We start from the raw sequence: 23,178 nt of genomic DNA, 5'->3' as shown, positions 1-23,178 counted from the left end.
TCACTCTGTTTACTAGTACACATTGTTCATTATCCAAAATGCACTGAAGTCTCACCCAATTAAAAGTGACAGGCTGATACACAGATATTACTTCTTTCCCCAAAATACAAATAAAATAAAAAATAAGGAACAAAAAAGTTGTATGCAGGAAGGGAAGTAACATTACAGGAAAAATATCCTGGAGACTTATTGCTGGTGATACTATAACAGTGCATTTTAGGAAGAGGAGATGGAAGCTGTTGTTGAACAAACTTGCCATGGTGTCCTAAACGTATAGGAAGTGGTACAGAATCATAGGGGTTGTAAGGGACCTCAAGAGATCATCAAGTCCAACCCTCCTGCCAAAGCAGGTTCCCTACACCAGGTTGCACAGGTAGGTGTCCAGGCAGGTCTTGAATATCTCCAGAGAAGAAGATTCCACAACCCCCCTGTGCAGCCTGTGCCAGTACTCCGTCACCCTCACTGTAAAGAAGTTCTTGCACACATTTGTGCAGAACCTCCTGTGCTGCAGTTTCTGTCCGTTCCCCCTTGTCCTGTCTCCACACACTGCTGAAAAGAGTCTGACCTCGCCACTTTGTCCCCCACACCTCAGATATTTATAAGCCTGGATCAGGTCCCCTCTCAGTCTTCTTTTCTCAAGGCTAAAGAGACCCAGTTCTTGTAGCCTTTCTTCATAGGGGAGATCCTCCATGCCCTTCGCTGTGGCCCTGCGCTGGACTCTTTCCAAGAGATCCCTGTCTTTTTTACACTGAGGAGCCCAGAACTGGACACAGTACTCCAGGGTGAGGCCTCACCAGGGCAGAGTAGAGGGGGGAGATCACCTCCCTCAACCTGATGGTCACACTCTTTCCAATGCATAACAGAATGCCATTGGCCCTCTTAGCCACGAGTGCACACTGCTGGCTCATAGTCAACCTGTCATCCACCAGGACACTGAGGTCCCTCTCTACAGAGCTCCTCTCCAGCAGCTCATCCCCCAGCCTGTACTGGTGCATGTAAATATTCCTCCCTAGGTGCAAGACTCTACACTTGCTTTTGTTAAATTTGATCTGGTTTCTGACTGCCCAGCTCTCCAGCCCGTCCAGGTCTCGCTGAATGGCAGCACAGCCTCCAAGCATGTCAGGAAAGGACAAGTATGGAGGTACAGTATTTGACATTGTACTTGCAAGGCCGGCAAGGAAGAAATTCATTTAATAAATGCATTTTGATAAACAGAAATGTACAAATTGACAGAAGAATTTGAAGAAAGAAAATACTATATCTGTTTGTTACTTGACTAGGAAAACATGGTAGAATTCTAGTGCATCTAAAACCACTGACCCATTTCATCCGACTTCAATCAGGCTCATATTCAAACCTGCAATTTTCACGATACTTTCTGTGGCATTTTGTCTACGAGGAGAGACTGAGTGCTTCATTGTGCATGACTTTATATCCATTTGAGTATGGCATATTTTTTGAAGACTGTGCGGTGTTTACTGATGACTAATCATAAGATTCTATACAGTATGTTTGAAGAAAGATATTTCAGAAAACAATGTAAATTTATTTCTTTTCAAATGGAAAATTTACAATTATCTTACATTCTATGAAAACTTTTTCCCGCTTATAAGGAGGTGAGAATATTGGGACAGTTCTCACTTGTGCTAATTTCTGAAAGCTTTGGGATTCCCTGGAGTTCTGTAAGATGCTGTTGAATGTCACTTCAACTAAAAATAATATCATATTCTACAAAGTAACTGAATCAAAAAGACTTTACCAAGCACATTTCTGAAATTTTTCCCAACAGCTTCAACTGTTGCAAATAATGCATGCTATTCAGCATACTCACCAAAGACTGTCCTGGCCGGTACAGATTCTCTGTTCAGCCAGAATGACACTTGAGAGAGAATGACAGTCATGATACATGGGAGGTACGTCTGAATGACAAAATAACCAATTTTCCTCTTCAAGTGAAAATGAGCTGTCATTACTGTATATTCACCTAATTTGCCACACACACACACAAAAAAAAAAAATACAGTGAAACAAAAAGTTATCTCCAGAAAGTTAAATTCTATGGTAAAAGAGTTTTGTATGTCTGTGCGAACCAAATGTACCAGAATTAAATTGCACAAAACATACTTTGTAGAAGTTATCCTAAAGTATATAAAATTTTTAAAATTTGGGTACAACTACATCGTATTCCTACTGAGATCCATGAAAGATCAATATTTAGGAACTTACATGAACTGTTGCATGTCTTGACAAGAATTTCAGTGCCGCAGGCTTCTTCACATAAGCAACCCTCTGCATTCACACAAAGCACCCTAAGAACTCTGTCTACTGTCATAGAATCACAGCACTCCATCACAGCCTGGCATATGTAGGAAAGTAGTTTAGAGCCAGGTAGAAAAATCCAATATTTAATACCAAAAATACGCTGACAGGTAAAAATGGTTGAAACCAGCATACTTTACCATTTACTAGACAAGAGGTGTCATTTACCATATGAAATTAAACAACTATCCAAGCCTTAGGTTACAGATGTTAGTAGTCAAGACTGAACTCCACAGAGTATAAAATAATGTCACTGGGGAAAAGTTCACTTCTATTATTATCTGCTCCTTATTGACTTGAAAGAACTGGTAAAATGCTGCTGTTGAGTTATATGTAATACACATTAATAAACTATGTCTAACTATTTTCAGCTTACAACTACTCTGAGCCTAAGCTCATTATAGCAAAGTGAGTACATTTTATTCAAACATTTTTTTACTAACCTGTACTTGATTTAACTGTCTCTTTTCCAATTGTTTGGCCTAAAAGATCATACTGATTCAATCTTGAACCATCTGGTGCCACTTGTACAGAATCGGAAGCATTATAAGTCCAAATATATGTCACTTCTGATGTTGTGTATGCATCTGCAGAAATAAGATATAATATTACGTCAGTAATTTTAACAAACTTCCATCAAAACTAATCAAATTAGAAGAGCTACTTAACTTTCAAAAGAAAGCCCCCCAGAAAACTAAAATGAATAGCAAATAAACACTTGAGTATTTTAAATAGCTTTACTGTAGGATAAATGCTTATGGCTACATGGGAACAAGGCATGCATTTGTGCTTTTATTAACCAGTTTATTGGTATAAATTGCAAACAATAACTCTTTCGTAGTGTTAAAAAAATTGTCACAGATCAGATATGTATGCATCACAGTAAGTCAGATGAAAAGAACAATACTGCTCTGACCTTCTATTTCCCTACTCTCCCTTTGGTAGTGTATCACAAACATTTTGTTATTAACTGAAATTCATACCTAAGTGTGGGGAGACAAGTTCTGTGACAATGCTCTTAAAAGTCTTGCAGAAGCTAAGACCTATAACCTGTGTATCCTCTTAAATTTCAATCCTAAATATTAGATCTGAGATACATATTGACATTAAGCGTTCTGCTTTTTCATTGCATTCATCAGCAAACATACATTTATCCTGGAGTCTGTCAAAATAAACTAAAATGGAAGCAAATCAACACTGTATTTTAGATGGCATTAATGTTCCCCCAATGAGTAAAAAAGAAAAAGAAACAGAATATACCTTGCAAGTTTTTCTAATCTAATACCCTCATAAACAGAATATGGAAGGAAAAGGGTAAAACACTTATGGAAGAAACTGTGTGCTCACTTTGATTGAGTGAGACAAGTACATTTGAAAACTTAACCATATCTGTAGTGAAGTAAAAATAAAAAAGCACCATTTCTGCCAGATTGCAAACATTTTCACTTGAGAAATCTCTGGAGGCCTTGAAAGATGCTTCTTCATTCAACTTGCCATAAACCGTAGGGCTAACATAGCAGGCAGGCAGCATGCAGAGATTTTTAACGCTTCCCTTCGAAATGTCCATGTTCCCACAAGATGCCCACTGCTTCAATGCAAGTCAGTAATCTTGTCAATTTCTGATTTGTCCCTACACTCTCTACTGCTGGTCAGACTTTTTTGATGAAGAAAGGCAATTTAATAAGCTACAGCTTCTCCTGTACACCCAGCTTGTCTCTTCTCTTGAGTACAAGAAAGAAACTGAGACAGTCTTGCAGGCTGATGATCCTCTTATCAACGTAAGATTAGCAGAATATATGAGGAGCTGTGACAAATACATACCATTGGCAGACTTGCCTCAGCTAAACCAAATCCTCAGGATTTTGGCTTATTTTCACCACTACTCATCATTTAAATTCAGTCCCAGAATGAAAGATGAAAAATGGAGCCCTAGAAATGAATTCTAGTTAAAGAAATGAGTAGGAAGCCTTTCAAAAGGAACAGAAATAAGCCTTCAGTGTGTGCCAACTGTCTGGAGCACAGGTGACTACAAGGAGAAAAGAAAGAGCTTTTATAATATCTTTTTCTCACAGTTACAGTTTTAATTCTGCTTTTTGCTGGAAATGCTGAAGCCACAGGCAGATAACAAAGAACAAAATAGTAATGAAAACAAATAGGAAAAAAAAACAACAGCAAATCCCACTCTTACACAAAGTCCAAAATACCCAGTCAGAAGGGTCTACAACTCAGCAGTGTGGATCAAGTCATAGTATGAAGCAGCTGCTAGGCCTGAGTATCAGTTTCATTATTATACGCATTTATAGCTTTTTTATTATTTTGAGGCTACACTGAGTCTTTTTCTCCCTCATACATGTAACTTACTGTGCATATGAACATAAATATTATTCATCAGTAGCTGTTTTTGGCCAATGTCTCTAGTGTTATTTAAGTTGTATTACGTAATACAAATGTAATAAAATATTTAGTGAGAAAAAAAAATCTCCATGACAAAACTATTACTAACTTTTACCACCTTTTATCTCTACAGTTATGGCCTCCCTTTAGTGAGGCGGCATGGTCAGAAACATACGCTTGATTTAATTTCCTCTTATCTTTTTCTATCAAACTCCAGGGAAATGGTACACATCAGAGTTATGGAGAGAATGCACACAGTACTTTAAGAGTGTTCATCTTGTGAGTGATCTTCTTAACGGTAGCCTATCACCTGTTCTCCAACCTCCAGTGGCTACAGTAAAAAATAAAAGCAAGAGTTTATTGGTATTCTATTGTTTCCTTGAAGAAAGATGCCATTTCCTGGGACTGACAGAGAATATACACTGCAAACAAAAAGATAATAATTGCAGTGAAAAAAAACAGGAAGTATATACAGTGCAATCCTAATTCACAAAGAAAAAGAAGACTGCTATACAGGTAAATTAATTCACACTGCTGTTAAAAATAATAATGAGATCAAAGTCCACCTATCTTACTTGCCAATATGCTAGTGAATTATTTTTTTTTTTTAACCACAAGAAGCCACGTGTTGTTGCCTAAACTAAAGAATGGAAAGGAAAATACGATTAAAGAGGAAGAAAAGCTTCCAATAAATGGAGATGTTCCTCAAAGCCTTTACTCATTCCTCATTAATACAATATAGACATTCTATGCAGGCTACAGGCACCTAGGTTTGTATTCATCAGCATGGTTAGTATTCTGGAATAAAAGCAGATCAGTGAAGTGTTGAATTAGGCACACAGTATGTATTGTTTGAAAATACACTAAAAGATAAAATCAATTGCAGTGTATCCAGTTACAAATTAAAAAATATATAAATAAAATAGCACAATCTTGTGTTTTAAACCTCCCTTGTAACAACTTTTTTGAAATGAAAGTGATGCTTGAGCAATGTTAGGTTTTCACTAACCAAAGCTCATACTTCTAGTTATACACTTACAGCTGCCAAATTTCAGTGGGCATGAATGAGCATCCATAGGGAAGTCCTCCAAGTGCATTGGACATTCAGCTTGGACTGTAAGCCTAAAAGGCAAAAAGACCACTATGCATTGAAGTCAGTCAGCAGGACAAGAAAATCAGTTCCACAAAAATGAACAGTTCATATTGATTTAGGAGATGAAACTGAAATGTTATATTAAACTAATTAAAATTTAAATCAGCTCTTGCTTCCTCCCTTTTATGTGTTCCTTTGGAAAGCATTGACTTATCACATCAAAAAAATTAAAACAGCCAATCTCAAAACTATGAGGAATGGCCATTTAAATGAAAATATAAATTATGTAACTGAAGGTTTTTTATGAATTATCATTTTCTTCTCATAATATTCTGAGGTACATGTGATTATATGGCTCTGAAAATATCATTACAAAAATACATAAAATACAGTTATCTTAGCAAAAGACTTTTATTAATTTTAAGAGTTTGATTGAGAAACTGTAGAAAAAAATGTATTCTTTTAAAACATCGCAGTCATTCATTCTCTGTGTTACCTGTGATTATCCTTTTAATTTATTTATAGGCATGACAACATGTTAGTAATACTTCACCTTTGCTCATCTGGTGAAAAATTCCCAGTGATACTGCAGTATTAAATATGTGGAGTAATACAGTAAAACAATTTCAAACAGTTTGAACAAGTTTTGACATAATTTTATTTCCCATTATTTTTAACTCAGCAAATTAATTAATTAAAGCTCTGCTTCTTCCTGTCCTGTAATTCCCCTTTGGGTTGAAGTTTTCCTGAGCTTTATGTTGCTCTTTATCCACCCTCAAATATCAACTACATTTTCCTGCACTCCAAGTGGTTCATATTCATTGTATTCCCAAGCAGATGCTCCAGTTTTCATCCCAAAATATTCTGTTTCAATTTCCTCACTCCCTAAGAAAGACTTTCTGAAGTCAGGAGGAAGAGATAGAAAAGAGTCAGCAAAAGGCACAGGAGAGTGCTTCATGAGTTCATTACTTTAAATCACACTATCATTTTAAAAAGACAGACAAAAATAGAGACTTAAAATCTCTGCAACAGGAGCAGCTTACACATGTAGTTTACTGTCTCAGAGGAAACATAGAAGTCATAAACTTAAATAGAAAGTATTCAGTAATTCTAATTGACTTCATCTGCTTTCTTGTTATTAAAAAAAAAGAATTTCAAACATTTTTATTTTTCTAGAATACAACTAGAGCATTTTCTGGAGGCAGAGAATTTTAGTCAGTTTACAGAGAAACAATTGGAAATATTTGAGATCAGTAGTGTAAACGGAGGTCTCAATTTATTTCCAGCACACTTTTCTGAACATCATACAATATGATTAGCAGCCTATCCTTCAACACTCAGGACAACAATGTATGTGTAGGCATAATTAACAAGCCAAGCCATTTATAACACTTAGAAATGATTTTTCTAACCAAATTTAATATATTTTACCAGACGGCGCTAATCATTCCCAGAAGGAAAAATGAAATATCTAAATAAAATCCTGTCATTAGTTATAAATAAAATAGTAATTAGAGAGTAGAGTTCTTGTGGGAAGAATTTAATACCATGCTGCTGAGTGATAGAGAAGAGCCAGGGAGCAATGTCACTTTAGGAAGCAATGGGAAATCCTCAGATTTGTCCCACAGGAATTTGGTAGGACTCATCCAAGGAGATAACGTAGCCAATAATCCAGCTGAAATACCTCTACAAAAAAGCTCAAGCATGGGAAAGCACAGAAAAAGAATTGGAAAACTTAGTGTAGTTAGGAAACTATGAACTAACTGATACCACAGAAACCTGGCAGGACAAATCACACAACCAGAATACTACAATAATGGACTGCAACATTTTGGAAGATATAGGCAGAGCAAGAGGGGTCATGGAGTTGTCCTCTGTGTTAAGGAGTGAACAGATTCCAAATATCTGTCTCTAAAAAATAGCCATGACCATGTTGAGAGCTTGTGGGCTAAAATTCAGGACAGGACCATTTAAGGACATCTGGTGGTCAGGATCTATACAGACCATCTGACCAAGGATAGCCTCTTTTATGAAGCCTTCTTGCTTCAGCTTGACCTCACTATGGCCTTCCAGTACCTGAAGACAACTTATTAGCAGGAGGAGTACCAACTTCTTCTGTGGTCTGATAATGACAGGACAAAGAGGAACTTTACAAGAACAAGGACTTTAAACTAAAGGAAGGGAGATTTAGGATGCATGCTAGAAAGAAATTCTAAACTCAGAGACCGATGAGGCACTGGCTCAGGCTGCTCAGATATGTTGAATGTCCCTTCCCTGGAAGTGTTCAAGGTCAGGATGGATGGGTTCCACTGACCTCAATAATAAATCTGCCTAATGGTTCACGTGGTCTATTGTTGTGTGTTGCAACAGACAGAACTTACATGCAAGTTTAATTGCTCTAAGATAGAGTTTTAAAATTGCTAAAGATAGTCAAGAGTTTACAAACAATTCCCATCTAAAGGCCTCCAAGCATTTTAGTCAGGCTGTCCATATTTTTTAATATGTTGTACGGTCATGAGAACTGAGGAATACATAGAAAAACTGATCTATTTGAATAGATTTGTAACAAAATTGGAAAAGAAACATTTTCTTGGTATTCTTTTCTGCTGGGTTACAAATGAAAAGAGTCTTCTTGGAATGTTACATAATTGATATCTGGAAAAATTGTGTCAAGAAATAACATGAGCAGAAAAACAAAAATGAAAATACATACCTCATGGTGTATAAAAGGGTTCCATCATCTTGGATTCGTAGAAGCTTGTTAGGCATTGTCATGTTATGAGCAACTGACTTCTTCCCATTGTGAAAAAATGTATCTGGGGTCCAGATTTTGCTGGCCATTAAATTGTTCAATCGAAGAATATTCATTGGGCCCTTAAACTTTAACCTCTCGTCCTTCCATCTCTGACGGAAGAAGACATCTATTGTGTATTCCTATAATGGAATAAAGATAGGCTTTTTTTTACTATGAAAAATTAATCTTTTGAGAGTTTGAGGAATAAGCCTGAGAAACACTGGTTGTAAAATCCCTTAGGCAAAATTGTGTCAGGGCAAAACAACTATCACAAAATTGTCTGTGTGTCAAATCCTTTCAACACTTAGACTTTTATACCTGACACATTAGTGTATATGGCAAAGGTAATTTCAATGAAGTTAATTTAAACTAAGGAGTAAGAAAAAAATACACAGAATGATATTATGCTCATGCAGAAGATGCACCTGTAGGAGGATGATCAAGCATTTTAAGAACATGGAAAATTGCTGAAACTGAAAGGAAATAAAATGAGGTTATTAATAAATGGCACATTATATGCAGGCAGACTGATATAAAGAAGAGTCTTCCAAACCAAGATCTGTAAATGCATAGATTTTATTAGCAAAAGTATACAGACAAGGAGCTGATGAATAACAGGTGGTCTACACTATCTGCTGAACTCTAATGCCTAATCTTGAGAAGAGAAAAGAATACAAGCAAAATAGACTGATGACGTGGATCAAATGCTTGCACTAGATATTCCATTTGCTGCTTTGTGTTGCTTATCTAAAAAAAGAAAACAAAAAAATGCCATTCTGACGATGTAAATTCACCAACTTTAAACTGGAACTGTAAATGGCTTTATTTGTTTGTTTATGTCAGCACAGCATATTAATTTGAGATAAAAGATCATAAAAGTTTTTTGGAATTAAACTGTATTCTGTGTACTGGCAAATGTCACTTTGGAGCAATTTCAATGTTATTGGACAAGTACAAAAGGGATCTATGATTTCAAAACATGATTATATTCCAATAGCCTGTACCGCTGCAATGACTCTGCAAGTGATAGATTTCAAGAAAAATAGTACTTGAGTATATTTTCTTTGAATAGGCAAGTTCTGATAAATTCCCATCAGTGTCAAATATTATGTTACCTTAGTGCAGAAGCAATTTAAAGGAACTTATCAAGTCCATATCACCTTTTTTCCATCTCCCTTGTGTGCTGATTAACAAAGCTTAATATTTTTCTCAATCAGTCATATGGTTTTGCAAATGAGTGCTGAGCAGAGAGCAAGAAGCAAAAGCTTTTCTCATTTCCTTTTCCTCTGTGAGCCCAGGTGCTACAAGGACCCTTTCCAAGACAGAGACAGAAGCTAAGAGCAGGTGGAATACAGGGAAAAAAATTCAGTTATCTGAAAGATCACGGCCAGGGCAGGAGACAAAGTAGTTGTAGTTAGAAACTGTATTAGGTCCATGGAAGGATCCTTTTAGAATGGTGTGATTGGATGCTTATAAGGTCACCTGACAAAACTCAAACTCATTTACTATCTGCATCAAGAGGTCTTCTGTTACTGTAGTTCAGTTTTGTTATTTTTCTAATTCAAATTATATTTATTCAGATAATAAACAAATCTAACATTACAAGACACTGAAAATTAATTTCTTTAATTTAACAAAAATGTCAGTTGATTTTATCTACAGTAGTATTCTAGTAAATACATATGTAAACTGGCGCTACTTCATGACAAACGATTTCCCTACTTCTCCATTATATACCACATTTAATTGTCCTGTTTTATTTGGTAATCTGTTATTTTATTTGCTAACTCTCCTGTGACCTAAAATCCAATTTACAGATTCCAAGTAATCTAACAGTTCAGTTATGGATCAAGGAAAGTTACAAATCATAAAATCTTGGAGAATCAGGAGCAACAGAAACTGTATACTTCAAGTAACATATGAAATCTGGCTAGAAATATCAGTTAATTCAAGAAAAACAATTGCCCTAAAAACTTTATCATATCTTTCTGAGAGGCTTTGCCAATAAATCCTTGGTATGCATGAGAAGATTGATGTTTGAGGTATACAGAAAAGGAGAGCCTGAGGGAACAAGGCTTTGAAATTCCACTAAAATTCGAGAGAACTGAGAGATAAGTCCTGCAAGATCCTTTGAAAAATAGCTCCTGCATGTAAATGTTTAGAATATAAATCTTAAATTTTTATAACGTCTCCAATAAAGAATTTCAAAGGTTACTCTTCTTCACTGTCTTCCATCATATATAAAAAGAATTACTAAAGGTATAAAACAGAAAAAAGCAGACATGAAATGCCACTAAATCAAAACAGCAACATTTCAAGAAGGCACATCTGATGCATAGCCACAGCTTAGAAAGCAGAATAAGCAAGAGAAAACCTGATCTGTAGCCTTGGAAGGTCGCAGTGATAATTCCTAACTTGTCTACAGGTAATTCTGCTCTCTCTACTGGCAATTTTTTTTTCTTATTCATGATGGAAAACGTTATTTTTCAGAACATGTGTTGTTCTGAGAAGATGGAAAAAGAGTTATCCAAGTTCTGATGTGAATCATCACAAACATCACCTCCTTCCACTCTTGACAACAGCAATAAAATCTCACTTTTCTTTCTATAGATCTCAATGTATTTTGTAAATAAAGTTGCAATTAGGAAGAGAAACCAATGCAATGAGATTAAATTAACTTGTCCCTGCCCATTTACAGTATGATCACAAAAAGCAAAATACAACCCATGTTTTGCATCTCAGTGCCATATTCACCAATCCTTATTCTATTCTACTTACTCTGAAGAATACACCTATGATGATTACACTGTGCAAATTAAAATAAAATTAATAATAATAAAAAAGCTGTTGAAATATTTTGAATCTAACCAATATGATAAAATAGCAACATTCACTAAAAGACACAAAGGTTTTGTAACCCTTTCCTGTTCCATATATGTATCTCTTTGTGGTAAACACTGCATTACGCAGCATTTGAAACTGCATGGTTTGCTGGTAGTTTTCTTTTTAATCCTTAACTGCCTTGTTAAAAACGTAAGTAATGTTCTAACTATCGTTGCATTTCAAAGATACCTGTACTCATTTTTAAATATATAACGTCTGCCAGATATATACAACCTTTAATGCTATAAATAAAAAGTGTCATTATTTCTAAAGAATTGTAGCATGGTCTTCCTCTATTTAAATAACTTCATGGCTTTTGTTACTGCTCCTTCTGCCAACTTCAGTCTTTTTTTCTAAGCACTTGTATGGGAACTGCTGAATCATGGCCTGAACCACTGATTGGTCACCTGAGGTGAGCACCAAGTCAGCCATGGGGCCACAGGTGAAGGTGATATACCTGTGTGGGTGGAAGGGGTGGAGCCTAGTTCCTCCTCTCTCAAACCCCATTTAAGGGCTGACCACCACCAGGGAAGGATCTCTTCTTGGAGATCCCTCCCATGTGGAGTCCTCTGCGAGCCTTGTTATCTTAAAGGTGAGCCATAGTCTCTTTTGTATTACCTGTATAACTGTTTATATAGAACTACTTAAAATATACCATCTTCTATACTATTCCCTGGTGGAGTATCGTCATTAGGAGTTATTTACCCTACATTTGGCGAGCCAGGCAGCTCTAACTAAATCCATAATGTCCTTTATTTGGAGTATGTTTAAATGGGCCAAGGGGGAGAACGTTACCCCCCTAGAACAGACAATCCCTGGTCTAATTCCAGGATTCATGGGGTCACCCTACTATGGATTGGCATCCGTTATTGAGAAATGGGGACCCATGCGGGTTCCAGGGACTGCCGCTCCTTCTCCATCTTATTTGACTGACTACTTTGTAGGATTAGATAAAGACATACTTGTTACCAAGGAGCGGCGGTTAGCTGTCTCTGCAGTAGCCTGGCCATTAGTAATGGCCATACTCAAGTTAGATGTTGCAAATGTTAATATGGAGACTGAAAATCAGTTATTACGAGACCGTATTGAGAAACTGGAACAACAGCTGGGTACATTAACAACCAAAAAGCCTGGCCTAAATGTCCCCACAAGACAAATACGGAATATATTGGTAGAAGACACCCCAAAATCAGAGGAAGAAGACTCTGATATGACAGGGGAAAAGATCTCTAAGGCAGATCTCGAAACTCCATCTATGATGGACCCATTCGAGATTCGGCCTATTATAACTCAAAAAACAAAAAAGGTACAGGATAGACCAGCAGGGGTGCCTCCTGACCAATGGCCCCCTGCAGAAACCTGCCTCCATGTGACCGCTCGTCCGTATACAGCTAATGAGTTGATGGACCTAGTACAACGGTTCCATCAGAAACCAAGAGAAAGCATACCATCATGGCTCCTAAGGTTATGGGATGCAGGAGCTGAAAGTGTTTTAGTAAATGGAACAGAAATGTCAAAATTAGCATCTATAATGATAAACCCGGCCTTGAGACAAAGATTATATGCAGCTGTCCATTATAATGAGGAAAACCATTCTATTATAGATTGGTTGATGGCTGCATGCCGCTTAACATGGCCCAACAAAACCGATATCCCTCTTAATACTGGTTTGTGGTCCTCTATGGAGGACCTCCAGACCTATATCAGAGAACTGGGTATGAGGGAGGCTCTGTATGCGGACACTTTTGAAAGCCCCGATACGGAAAAATTTACAGCGGGCATGAGAGATCTAATACTACAGCAGGCCCCCTCCCACCTATATGGGATGTTGGTTTCCATATTAAATCCGTTGGTGGCATCAGAAGCCATCGTACAGCAGGCAGCCCAGTTAGTAGCAGACTTAGGGGAGACGGAGCGCGTAAGAACCAGGCGTAATGTTTGTATAGTGGAAGATGCTGAGGCCTTCCCTATTAGAACTAAAAAGCCTGCTCCACGGATGCCCCGATCAGGCCCCGTACGGGTATCCCGGAGGACTATGTTTAATGATCTCATACGGGCTGGGGTTGCATTTACCAAAATTGATGGGCAACCCAACCATGTTTTGTTACAGCTGTGGAAACAGCTTAGAAATGATCAGAAATTTCAGAGTGCTCCCAGAAAATCGGGAGTACGAATTATAGAAAAAACACCAACAACAACCTGGAATTTGGCTGACTTTATAATACCGAACAGAAGGAAAAAATATCCGCAGGTGTCACAGGCTACAGTGCCTGAGCCACCTGTGGCAAAAGATTTAGATCTGGCAAAATTCATGGATTAACGGAAAATTCTGGTCCCCATAGGGCCTCTAGCTGTGACCGGAGGCCCTATGTAGAACTAACAATATTCTGGTCCAGGACAAATGTGCAGAAGGTGATGGCTCTAGTGGATACTGGCGCAGAAACATCGATTATATATGGAGACCCAACGAAATTTAAGGGTAATAGAGTGATGATTGGTGGGTTTGGGGGACAGACTATTCCAGTCACCCAGACGTGGTTGAAATTGGGGGTTGGGCGTCTCCCGCCCCGGGAGTATAAGGTGTCGATTGCCCCAATTCCAGAATATATCTTGGGCATAGACATTCTATGGGGTCTGGCTCTCCAGACAACTGTGGGAGAGTTCAGACTACGGCAGAGGTACATTAGTATCCGGGCAATATGGACAATATTGAGGGGCCATGCGAAACATGAGCCCATTTGTTTGCCAAAACCACGCCGGATTACTAATGTAAGACAGTACAGACTCCCGGGTGGGCAAGAAGAAATATCAAAAACAGTGCAGGAATTAGAGAAAGTAGGTATTATAAGGCCTGCACACAGCCCATATAATTCCCCCATATGGCCAGTACGGAAGTCGGATGGAACATGGAGAATGACGGTGGATTATAGGGAACTGAATAAGGTCACGCCGCCCATCCATGCGGCCGTACCCAATATTGCCTCCTTAATGGACACTCTTAGTAGGGAAATTAAAACCTACCATTGTGTCCTGGATTTAGCGAATGCGTTTTTTAGCATACCTATTGCTAAAGAATCACAAGATCAATTTGCATTTACGTGGGGAGGCAGGCAGTGGACCTTTCAGGTCTTGCCACAGGGGTACGTGCACTCACCAACATACTGTCATAATTTGGTGGCACGTGACCTGGCTGATTGGAGGAAACCAAACAGTGTGAACCTATACCACTATATTGATGACCTCCTGTTAACATCCGACTCACTGGAAGCAGTAGGGGAGGCAGCAGATTCATTAACTGCCTACCTAAGTGAAAGAGGATGGGCTATCAATCCTCAAAAAGTGCAAGGTCCAGGACTGTCCGTAAAATTTCTAGGGGTAGTCTGGTCAGGAAAGACCAAAGTATTACCTGATGCCGTCATAGATAAGGTTCAGGCATTTCCAGTCCCTACAACACCAAAGCAGCTGCAGGAATTCCTGGGTATATTGGGATATTGGCGTTCCTTTATACCTCATTTGGCGCAGCTGCTGAGACCTTTATATAGACTTACCAAAAAGGGCCAATTATGGGACTGGGGGAGAACAGAACAGGATGCTTTTCAACAGGCAAAACAGGCAGTTAAACAAGCCCAGGCACTGGGTATATTTGATCCTACCCTTCCAGTTAGCTAGATGTTCACGTAACTCAAGATGGCTTTGGCTGGGGCCTGTGGCAACGTCAGAGTTCTGTTCGGACCCCCATTGGATTTTGGTCTCAGGTGTGGCATGGAGCAGAGGAAAGATATAGTATGATTGAAAAACAGTTATTGGCTGCCTATTCTGCATTACAAGCGGTAGAGCCAATAACCCAAACGGCCGAAGTTATAGTCAAGACTACATTGCCAATCCAGGGGTGGGTAAGAGATCTGACCCACCTTCCTAAGACGGGGGTGGCCCAGGCGCAGACGGTGGCACGATGGGTTGCCTATCTCAGTCAGAGGAGTAGTCTATCTTCCTCACCGTTGAAAGAAGAGCTTCAGAAGATTCTTGGCCCAGTAACGTATCATAGTGATGCACCAAAACAAACTTCGGTTGCTCCACCACAGAAGAGTCCCGTCCAGGAAGGAAAATATCCTATTCCTGAAGATGCCTGGTACACGGATGGGTCCAGCAAGGGCAACCCAAGTAAGTGGAGAGCAGTAGCGTACCATCCTGCCACAGACACAATCTGGTTCGAAGAGGGGGATGGTCAAAGCAGCCAGTGGGCAGAGCTGCGGGCGGTGTGGATGGTTATAACCAAAGAACCTGGTGATGGTATCCTGAATATTTGCACAGATAGTTGGGCTGTGTATCGGGGGCTCACTCTTTGGATCGCACAGTGGGCCACCCAGGATTGGACTATCCACTCCCGACCGATCTGGGGCAAAGATATGTGGTTAGACATATGGAATACAGTCAAACACAGAACTGTGTGTGTCTACCATGTTTCTGGTCATCAACCCCTACAGTCACCAGGAAATGATGAAGCCGACACACTGGCCCGAGTTAGATGGGTTGAGAACTCTCCATCTGAGAATATCGCTTACTGGCTACATCAAAAGCTGCGGCATGCTGGGCAGAAGACCATGTGGGCAGCCGCTAAAGCGTGGGGACTGCCCGTACAACTATCGGACATCGCTCAAGCATGCCGAGACTGTGACGCCTGCTCTAAGATAAGACCGAGGTCGTTGCCTGAAACTACAGCCCATCTTGCTAGAGGACACAATCCTCTACAGAGGTGGCAGGTTGATTATATTGGGCCTCTCCCTCGGTCTGAGGGGGCGAGATATGCCCTAACCTGTGTCGACACCGCGAGTGGGCTAATGCAGGCCTATCCAGTACCAAAAGCCAACCAGGCATACACTATAAAGGCACTCATAAGGTTGATGGCTGCCTACGGGACACTGCAAGTCATCGAGAGTGACCAAGGAAGTCATTTCACGGGTGCAGTGATACAACGCTGGGCAGAAGAAAATAATATTGAGTGGCGATTCCACCTGCCATATAATCCAACGGGGGCAGGCCTTATCGAACGTTACAATGGTATTCTCAAGGCTGCCCTGAAGACAGACTCTCAGTCCCTGCAGGGGTGGACAAAGAGACTCCATGAGACCCTGCGGGACCTGAATGAAAGACCTAGAGATGGCAGACCCAGTGCCTTGAAAATGTTACAAACAATATGGGCCTCCCCACTTAGGATCCAAATTACGGGCACCGATAATGAAGTGAAACCTCAGATTGGCAATGAGAACAACCTTCTGCTCCCTGCCCCTGAGGACCTAGAACCAGGTACCAATAGAATAAAATGGCCCTGGAAGGTGCAGGTAGGACCACGATGGTGCGGCCTACTTGCACCTTGGGGGAGATTATTGGAGGTGGGGGGTTCGGTAGCTCCTCCGGTTATAGGTACATGGCCTACTGAAATAATGGTTAACACTCCAGTCTTCATTGCTAAGGGGACCCCTATCATGTCTCTGTGGCAGATCAGGACACCCCCTTTGGTGCCTGATATAGTCGTACAGCCACAGACATCGGGTCAAAGGGTTTGGTACAGGCGACCAGGGCGTGCCCCTGTACAAGCTGAAGTGTTAACCCAAGACAGGAATACGGCCTGTATCTTGCCCTGGAAAGCGGATCTTCCCCTCTTGGTACCTCTAAAACACTTGTATTACTCCCCATAAGTCTATGAATCACCAGAAGGAATCAAAACAATACTGCAGTGTTCCAGAGTTGTTATAAGACCATGTGAAGCATCTGGTGATGGTCTAACCGGGACTGATGACACGTAAGATGGACCTGCACTGTATGATTACATGCTTCCAGTAGATACCACCGAGCACTGGCCCAAAGAAGAGTTCGACGGATGCGCCGATCATCACTCATATCAGATTACATCAGCATGCGTTGCGACGGGCAATTATGTAAGCGTCGCGATGTATTGGGTCTCTGTATCAAGGGGAACTCACCTTATGGTTACTTGATCAGTGGTTCATGTCGTGAAGGGGTGGAGTGTATGGGAACTGCTGAATCACGGCCTGAACCACTGATTGGTCACCTGAGGTGAGCACCAAGTCAGCCATGGGGGCACAGGTGAAGGTGATATACCTGTGTGGGTGGAAGGGGTGGAGCCTAGTTCCTCCTCTCTCAAACCCCATTTAAGGGCTGACCACCACCAGGGAAGGATCTCTTCTTGGAGATCCCTCCCATGTGGAGTCCTCTGCGAGCCTTGTCATCTTAAAGGTGAGCCATAGTCTCTTTTGTATTACCTGTATAACTGTTTATATAGAACTACTTAAAATATACCATCTTCTATACTATTCCCTGGTGGAGTATCGTCATTAGGAGTTATTTACCCTACAGCACTTAACCTCAACTATTAGAAATTCTGTAAAAAATACTTTTAACCAGTTTAAATCATGATGATGAGGGAAGAGAACATCTTCCTATTCAAATCAATTTATGAAATCCTGCTTCCCTCAATAGCTCGCTCTCAGTATTCATAGACCTAATACAGAATGAACTCAGTATAAAATAAATACTGTGGAGGGATAAGAGATGAATGGTAAAGATACAAATTAAGATAACTTAGAGACTGCAATATATTGTTTACAGTACTGAAAATACAAAGATTTCACATTACCATTTTTTTGTTGTTGGTCAGACATGGACAAAGAGCAACCCTGGAACACAATGGGTGCCTGACGTCAGGGACAGGAATTCAAACTGGACTTACACTGGGAGCTATCACTGGTTGGGCACAGTCTCAGTCACATGCATCTCCAGTACTGATCTACTCAACAGAATACTGCATAAGAAAACAGTCTTTCCCGAAAGAGAAACAAGATAGAAATTATGCAAGCCATCATTTGAGGTATCCTCCTCAAAATTGCCTACACATTTCACTTGCAAAGGCTGCAATCTTATTCTATAAGAAAAGGGAACAAAGCAATCTGTTTACTGACTTTTCAGAAATATAATCAATTAGACAACTTCGAGGCCCTCAACAGCATTGAAAACCAAAGATATTTACAGTATCTGCTTTTCTTTTAGTCTTAACTATTTCTTCTGATATTGAACTAAAATAATACTTGCAGTAAAAATGATTGCTATATTTTTTTCATGTTTGGAAAAAAAAATCACTCAGAAACAGCTTAAAGTTATTTCAAAAAAAATCTGAAAAAATGAAACAGAATGAGGAAATTTGACAAACAGAAAACATGGTCTGGAGTTCAACCACTTCTCTGAAGTACTGTCTTCAATAGTAGTGAGAGATGCTATAACAAACCTGGTCATTTCTGGCTTTGATCTTCAGCTTTCATTAAAATTTGTGTACTGACTATATTTGGAAAACCCAAAACATCTATTGAAAATTTAATTGCAAGCTGACAACACTACATTATTTAGACTACATTATTTAGCAATGAAATGGATACAGCCATCTCTGTGAGCTGAGTAAAAACTGAACAAAAATTCTAGAGTGAAAAACTAGAAGTCTATCAATAAGACATTTAGGAAAAAATATTGTGTAGAAATATACTTAATGATTCTTCTGGGTCCCTTCCAACTTAGGAAGTCCCATTATTCAGTGAAAAAGGGAGAAATACAGATGTAATCACAATAAACAAACCTTTCCTAATAGAACAAATAGCTGAAGTTGAAAATTGAAACATAGAACTGTAAGAAAGCCTGTTAATTTTAATACTCAGGCAAAACTGACGTAGGACCTGTCATCTACTAACAGTTTACCATATCGAAGTAGGTAAGACAGTTTCCAGTGACAATTAGAAAGACTGCCATGAGACAATACTTCACAACAACGTACATAGCGTTCTTCTCTGCAGATCTCATATAAAAGCTCTCAGTAGCTGCATGCTGTCTTACACACAGTAACTATGGCTTGAGGAGCAAAAATATTTTTCATTTATTATTTACATTTTGTCCTCTCAAGGAGAATGGCACCTGTGTGACTATCTTGGAAATTTTAGAAGCTAAAATTTGAGGTGAGCCTCAAAGTAAAGTAATTCTGAGAAAAAGCTGTAGAAGTAACATATTTGCAGTACTGTGGGGTGAATAACTCCCAAGGATGGTACTTGAAAGGAAATAGTATAGATGATGGTATATTTGAATAGGTCTATATAGATAGTTTGAGTAGGTCTATATAGATAGTACACAAAAAATACACAAAAGAAGATAGCTCACCTTTATGATGACAAGGCTTGCAGAGGACTCCACATAGGAGAGATCTCCAGGAAGAGATCCTTCCGTGGTGGTGGTGGTGGTGGTCAGCCCTTAAATGGGGTTTGGGAGAGGTGGAGCCAGGCTCCACCCCTTCCACTCACACAGGTATATCACCTTCACCTGTGCCCCCATGGCTGACTTGGTGCTCACCTCAGGTGACCAATCAGTGGTTCAGGCCGTGATTCAGCAGTTCCCATACAAGTACTAAAACCATAATTACTAGCATGTCTACAAAGCTATGCCACTCTACCAGATTGGATTTAAGAATATTTACTAATTTGGGTGAAAAAAAGCCACAAAAAAAAACAAACAGATAAGCTATTAGTTTTAATTACTTAAATTAAAGACATCAAAGCATTCCCATTTTGTCATCCTAAAAGCCATATTCCAACCATATTATTCTTCACTCCAGAATTTTCAAAAATGAAACATTTTAATTTAACTAGATGTTTTAATTAGCCACTTCAATCACAATGTAACCAGATAACTCTTCTTAGAGAATTCAGAGAAGCTTTGTTTTTCATCTGTTCTGTTCATTTTTTTTTTGTTGTTGTTGTTTGTGTTTTTAAATTATGCAGCTTTCCTTCTCTCAGGCTAATGTCAAAATAAATCTGTATAACTGACCTGGTTGGAAGCCTATAAGACATAGCATCATAATATTATAAAATTACAGCTCAAAAAAACCCAGTGAAAATTAAACCTGCTTAATCCCGTTTTCTTTGCCTCCCTTAGTTCTCTTTAGTCCTCAAAGTGAAGTTGAAAATTGCTTTTATATATTGACATTTTATTTGACATTACATACTGCGATCAATATGCAGTAGCATTTTTCTGACACTTAATATGGGTACAACCATATTTTAGTTGTTGCAGCTCATTTGGAGTGTAGTTTGCAAACAGTCTTGGCCAAAATTCAGCAGATTTGGTAGCTATTTTGAGCAGAACAGAATGTAGAGCATCTTTTTTCCTTTAGTCAACATGTTAATCCATGACGAGGATCATTTTATTTTTATTTTTTTTACTCTAAACATGTTTGCAGAATAATGACAGCTTCAGATTTTACCTCCTGATTTTATCAAACACAACTTCAGCTAGTCTAAAAACTGTCAGAGGTCAGACTTGTCTGGACTTAACTGCATTATGGACTGGAAAAATACAGGCAATTTGAATGAAATCCTACTTACTTTTCCATTGAATGCTCTTAGAAGGAACCTTTAAAAAACTGAAATAGCATTCCCAACATTTACAGAAGAAAATATCTATATATAAATGCTCTCTATAGTGGTTAATATTATCAATTCAGTAAAGCAGTATGTAAATGAAAGAGTACTCGTAATAACGTTGCTTTCACATCTGACAGAGTATGTGATAATTTGGAAGTTATTATTTCAAAACCTGATTGCCCATACATTTCAAAATGATTTACTAATTATCTACTTAACAAGTTAAATTAACCCTGAAAGTTTTAGTAGTAGGTATTAAACTGCTTTTACATACCTATCAAATTTTTTGCAAATGACCTACTTTCTACAATAACAGCTTCCATTCTGGTGTACTTCACACTTCTTCAGTATACACCTCTAAGCACAGCAGCTATAATGGTGGCACGAAGTGACCTGATACCTTGCAGTGCTGTAGTATCTGCCTGTGGAAATGGACATCCAGAGTTCACCACACATAAACGTAGATGTCAGAAACGTTCCAGGAGATAGTGATTTGGATCAGAGCTTTTCACTAGTGCCCCATTTCACCACAAGTGACTTAAACACTCTTTGAGAGCCTTCCTGTGCCTCATGAATCACATTGCCAAAACTGGTTTGACTCAATCTCCCAATTTCACAGGAATAGTGTAGAAAAAAAGCCCATGAAGTTATGCTGTACTAGAGTAACAAAGTCAAGTGATGTTCTTATAATCTCTGCATATAGCTGTGGATAATCCTTTGTTTTGTTTTGTTTTTGTTGTGTTTTTTTTGTTTGTTTGTTTTTGTAACTATAATAAAGTAAACATCAATTCAGAAACTTAACATTACTAGGAAGAATGAATCAGTAACACATACAGTGTCAAAAAGAAAATAAATATGTTTTCTGTGAAACAATTTATCATGCAAAGTGTCAGTATTATATTTATCACAATGGAATCAAAGCTCAAAAAATGAAATCACCACAAAAAATTTAAATAGCAGAAAGTATTGTCCAAAGCAATGATTACCTGTTAATCAGTGAGCAAATACCTTTAAAAATGCACACTTTACTGAAAAGAAATTTAAGCAGCTTAGGTTGTAGAATCAAAATCTTTCCTGTTTTGTATGACACGTATTCTGAAAGTTTTTGTAGGAAAAAAAGTAAATTTTGCTTGGTTTTAGAATATTCATTTCTTACATATATAAATACATGTAAATAATTTTTTAGGTTTTTTTTTTTACAGAGTCATTAATGTTTAAAACTGTTCATAAGAACTTTCATCCTTTTTTCAACACAATTAGACAGTATAATCTGTTTTCTTTATCTCTTTTAGTCTCACATCCATTTGTCTGTTATTCTTGTCTTAATAACAACCCAGATATCACAGGACATTCATGTATTTAAGAGGCCAGCAAGAAATGGCAAGGGCAGATAAGTGAACTTTCTGATTATTCTGTCCCTCCCTTCTTTCCTGTGAGAGGTGTTAAATCCATGATCTTTCTCACTAGTGTTAACACATTCTCTCTAATCTATGTATAATTTGCAGTGAGCTACAACAGACCCCTTGCCTCAGAGCTTTTTCTCTATTGCTGATTTCATGAGAAATTATGGTCCAGAGAAATATTTTAACAGTTTATACATTGATAATGTCACTGACTTTATTTCATTAGCCCTGCTGACTGTGGACCTAGTGACTATGAATACTTTAAATGTCCAACAAAAATAATATACCCTTGGTTTTCTCAGAGTGTGAGGCCAGATAAACCTATTTTCCTGAAACATCTTTTCATGTACTGTCATCACAAAAATTTCTGCTTAAATTCTGTTCACATTTATATGGACTCCACTATTTTGGTAGATTTTTTTCATAATGCCAGGTAACTAAATTGCACTAATGATGCAGGTCAGATCTGTAAAACTGGAGTTGATGAGCCAACTTCCAAGCTATATTTCAAGAAGTCTTATTACAAACTAATTCCAGTCAGGTCATGCAGTAAGTATGCAATTCAGTTTCATCCAAGAGAAATTTCACTTCATTTCAATTTCATTTCACCTGCATCAAGACTGTTCCAGAACATGAACCAACCAAAGTACAGTCAAAGAGGACAACTGGAAGATTCACTGATCCAAACTAAACAGTTAATAAAAATGTATCACACGATGTCTATAATTCAAGTTTCAGCTTTGGAATTTCTGGAATCTGGCACCTCCTGACTCCAGAAACATTATTCCTAATTTGCCCACAGTTAGTGAAAGTTGAATA

At 38.6% G+C, this 23,178-nt stretch overlaps 1 protein-coding gene across 1 annotated transcript in view; it reads right to left on the bottom strand.

Annotated features, from left to right (window-relative positions):
- The window catches only part of GABRA2 (gamma-aminobutyric acid type A receptor subunit alpha2), a 57,937-nt gene that overhangs the window by 11,167 nt on the left and 23,592 nt on the right, over positions 1 to 23,178 (bottom strand). Inside the window, exons 4-7 of the mRNA XM_065737071.1 lie at positions 8,520 to 8,740; positions 5,753 to 5,835; positions 2,763 to 2,906; positions 1,832 to 1,984 (exon numbers count right to left, since the gene is read on the bottom strand). Of these exons, the coding sequence (XP_065593143.1) occupies positions 1,832 to 1,984; positions 2,763 to 2,906; positions 5,753 to 5,835; positions 8,520 to 8,740 (601 nt within the window). The remainder of the gene's footprint in view (positions 1 to 1,831; positions 1,985 to 2,762; positions 2,907 to 5,752; positions 5,836 to 8,519; positions 8,741 to 23,178) is intronic.

Source organism: Cyrtonyx montezumae, unplaced genomic scaffold, assembly GCF_038088225.1.
Source record: "Cyrtonyx montezumae isolate F1298 unplaced genomic scaffold, pur_monq_1.0 scaffold_2, whole genome shotgun sequence".
NCBI classification, from domain to species: domain Eukaryota; kingdom Metazoa; phylum Chordata; class Aves; order Galliformes; family Odontophoridae; genus Cyrtonyx; species Cyrtonyx montezumae.
The sequence above is the reverse complement of the archived record's forward strand: the minus strand, read 5'-3'. Positions and strand labels throughout refer to the sequence as shown.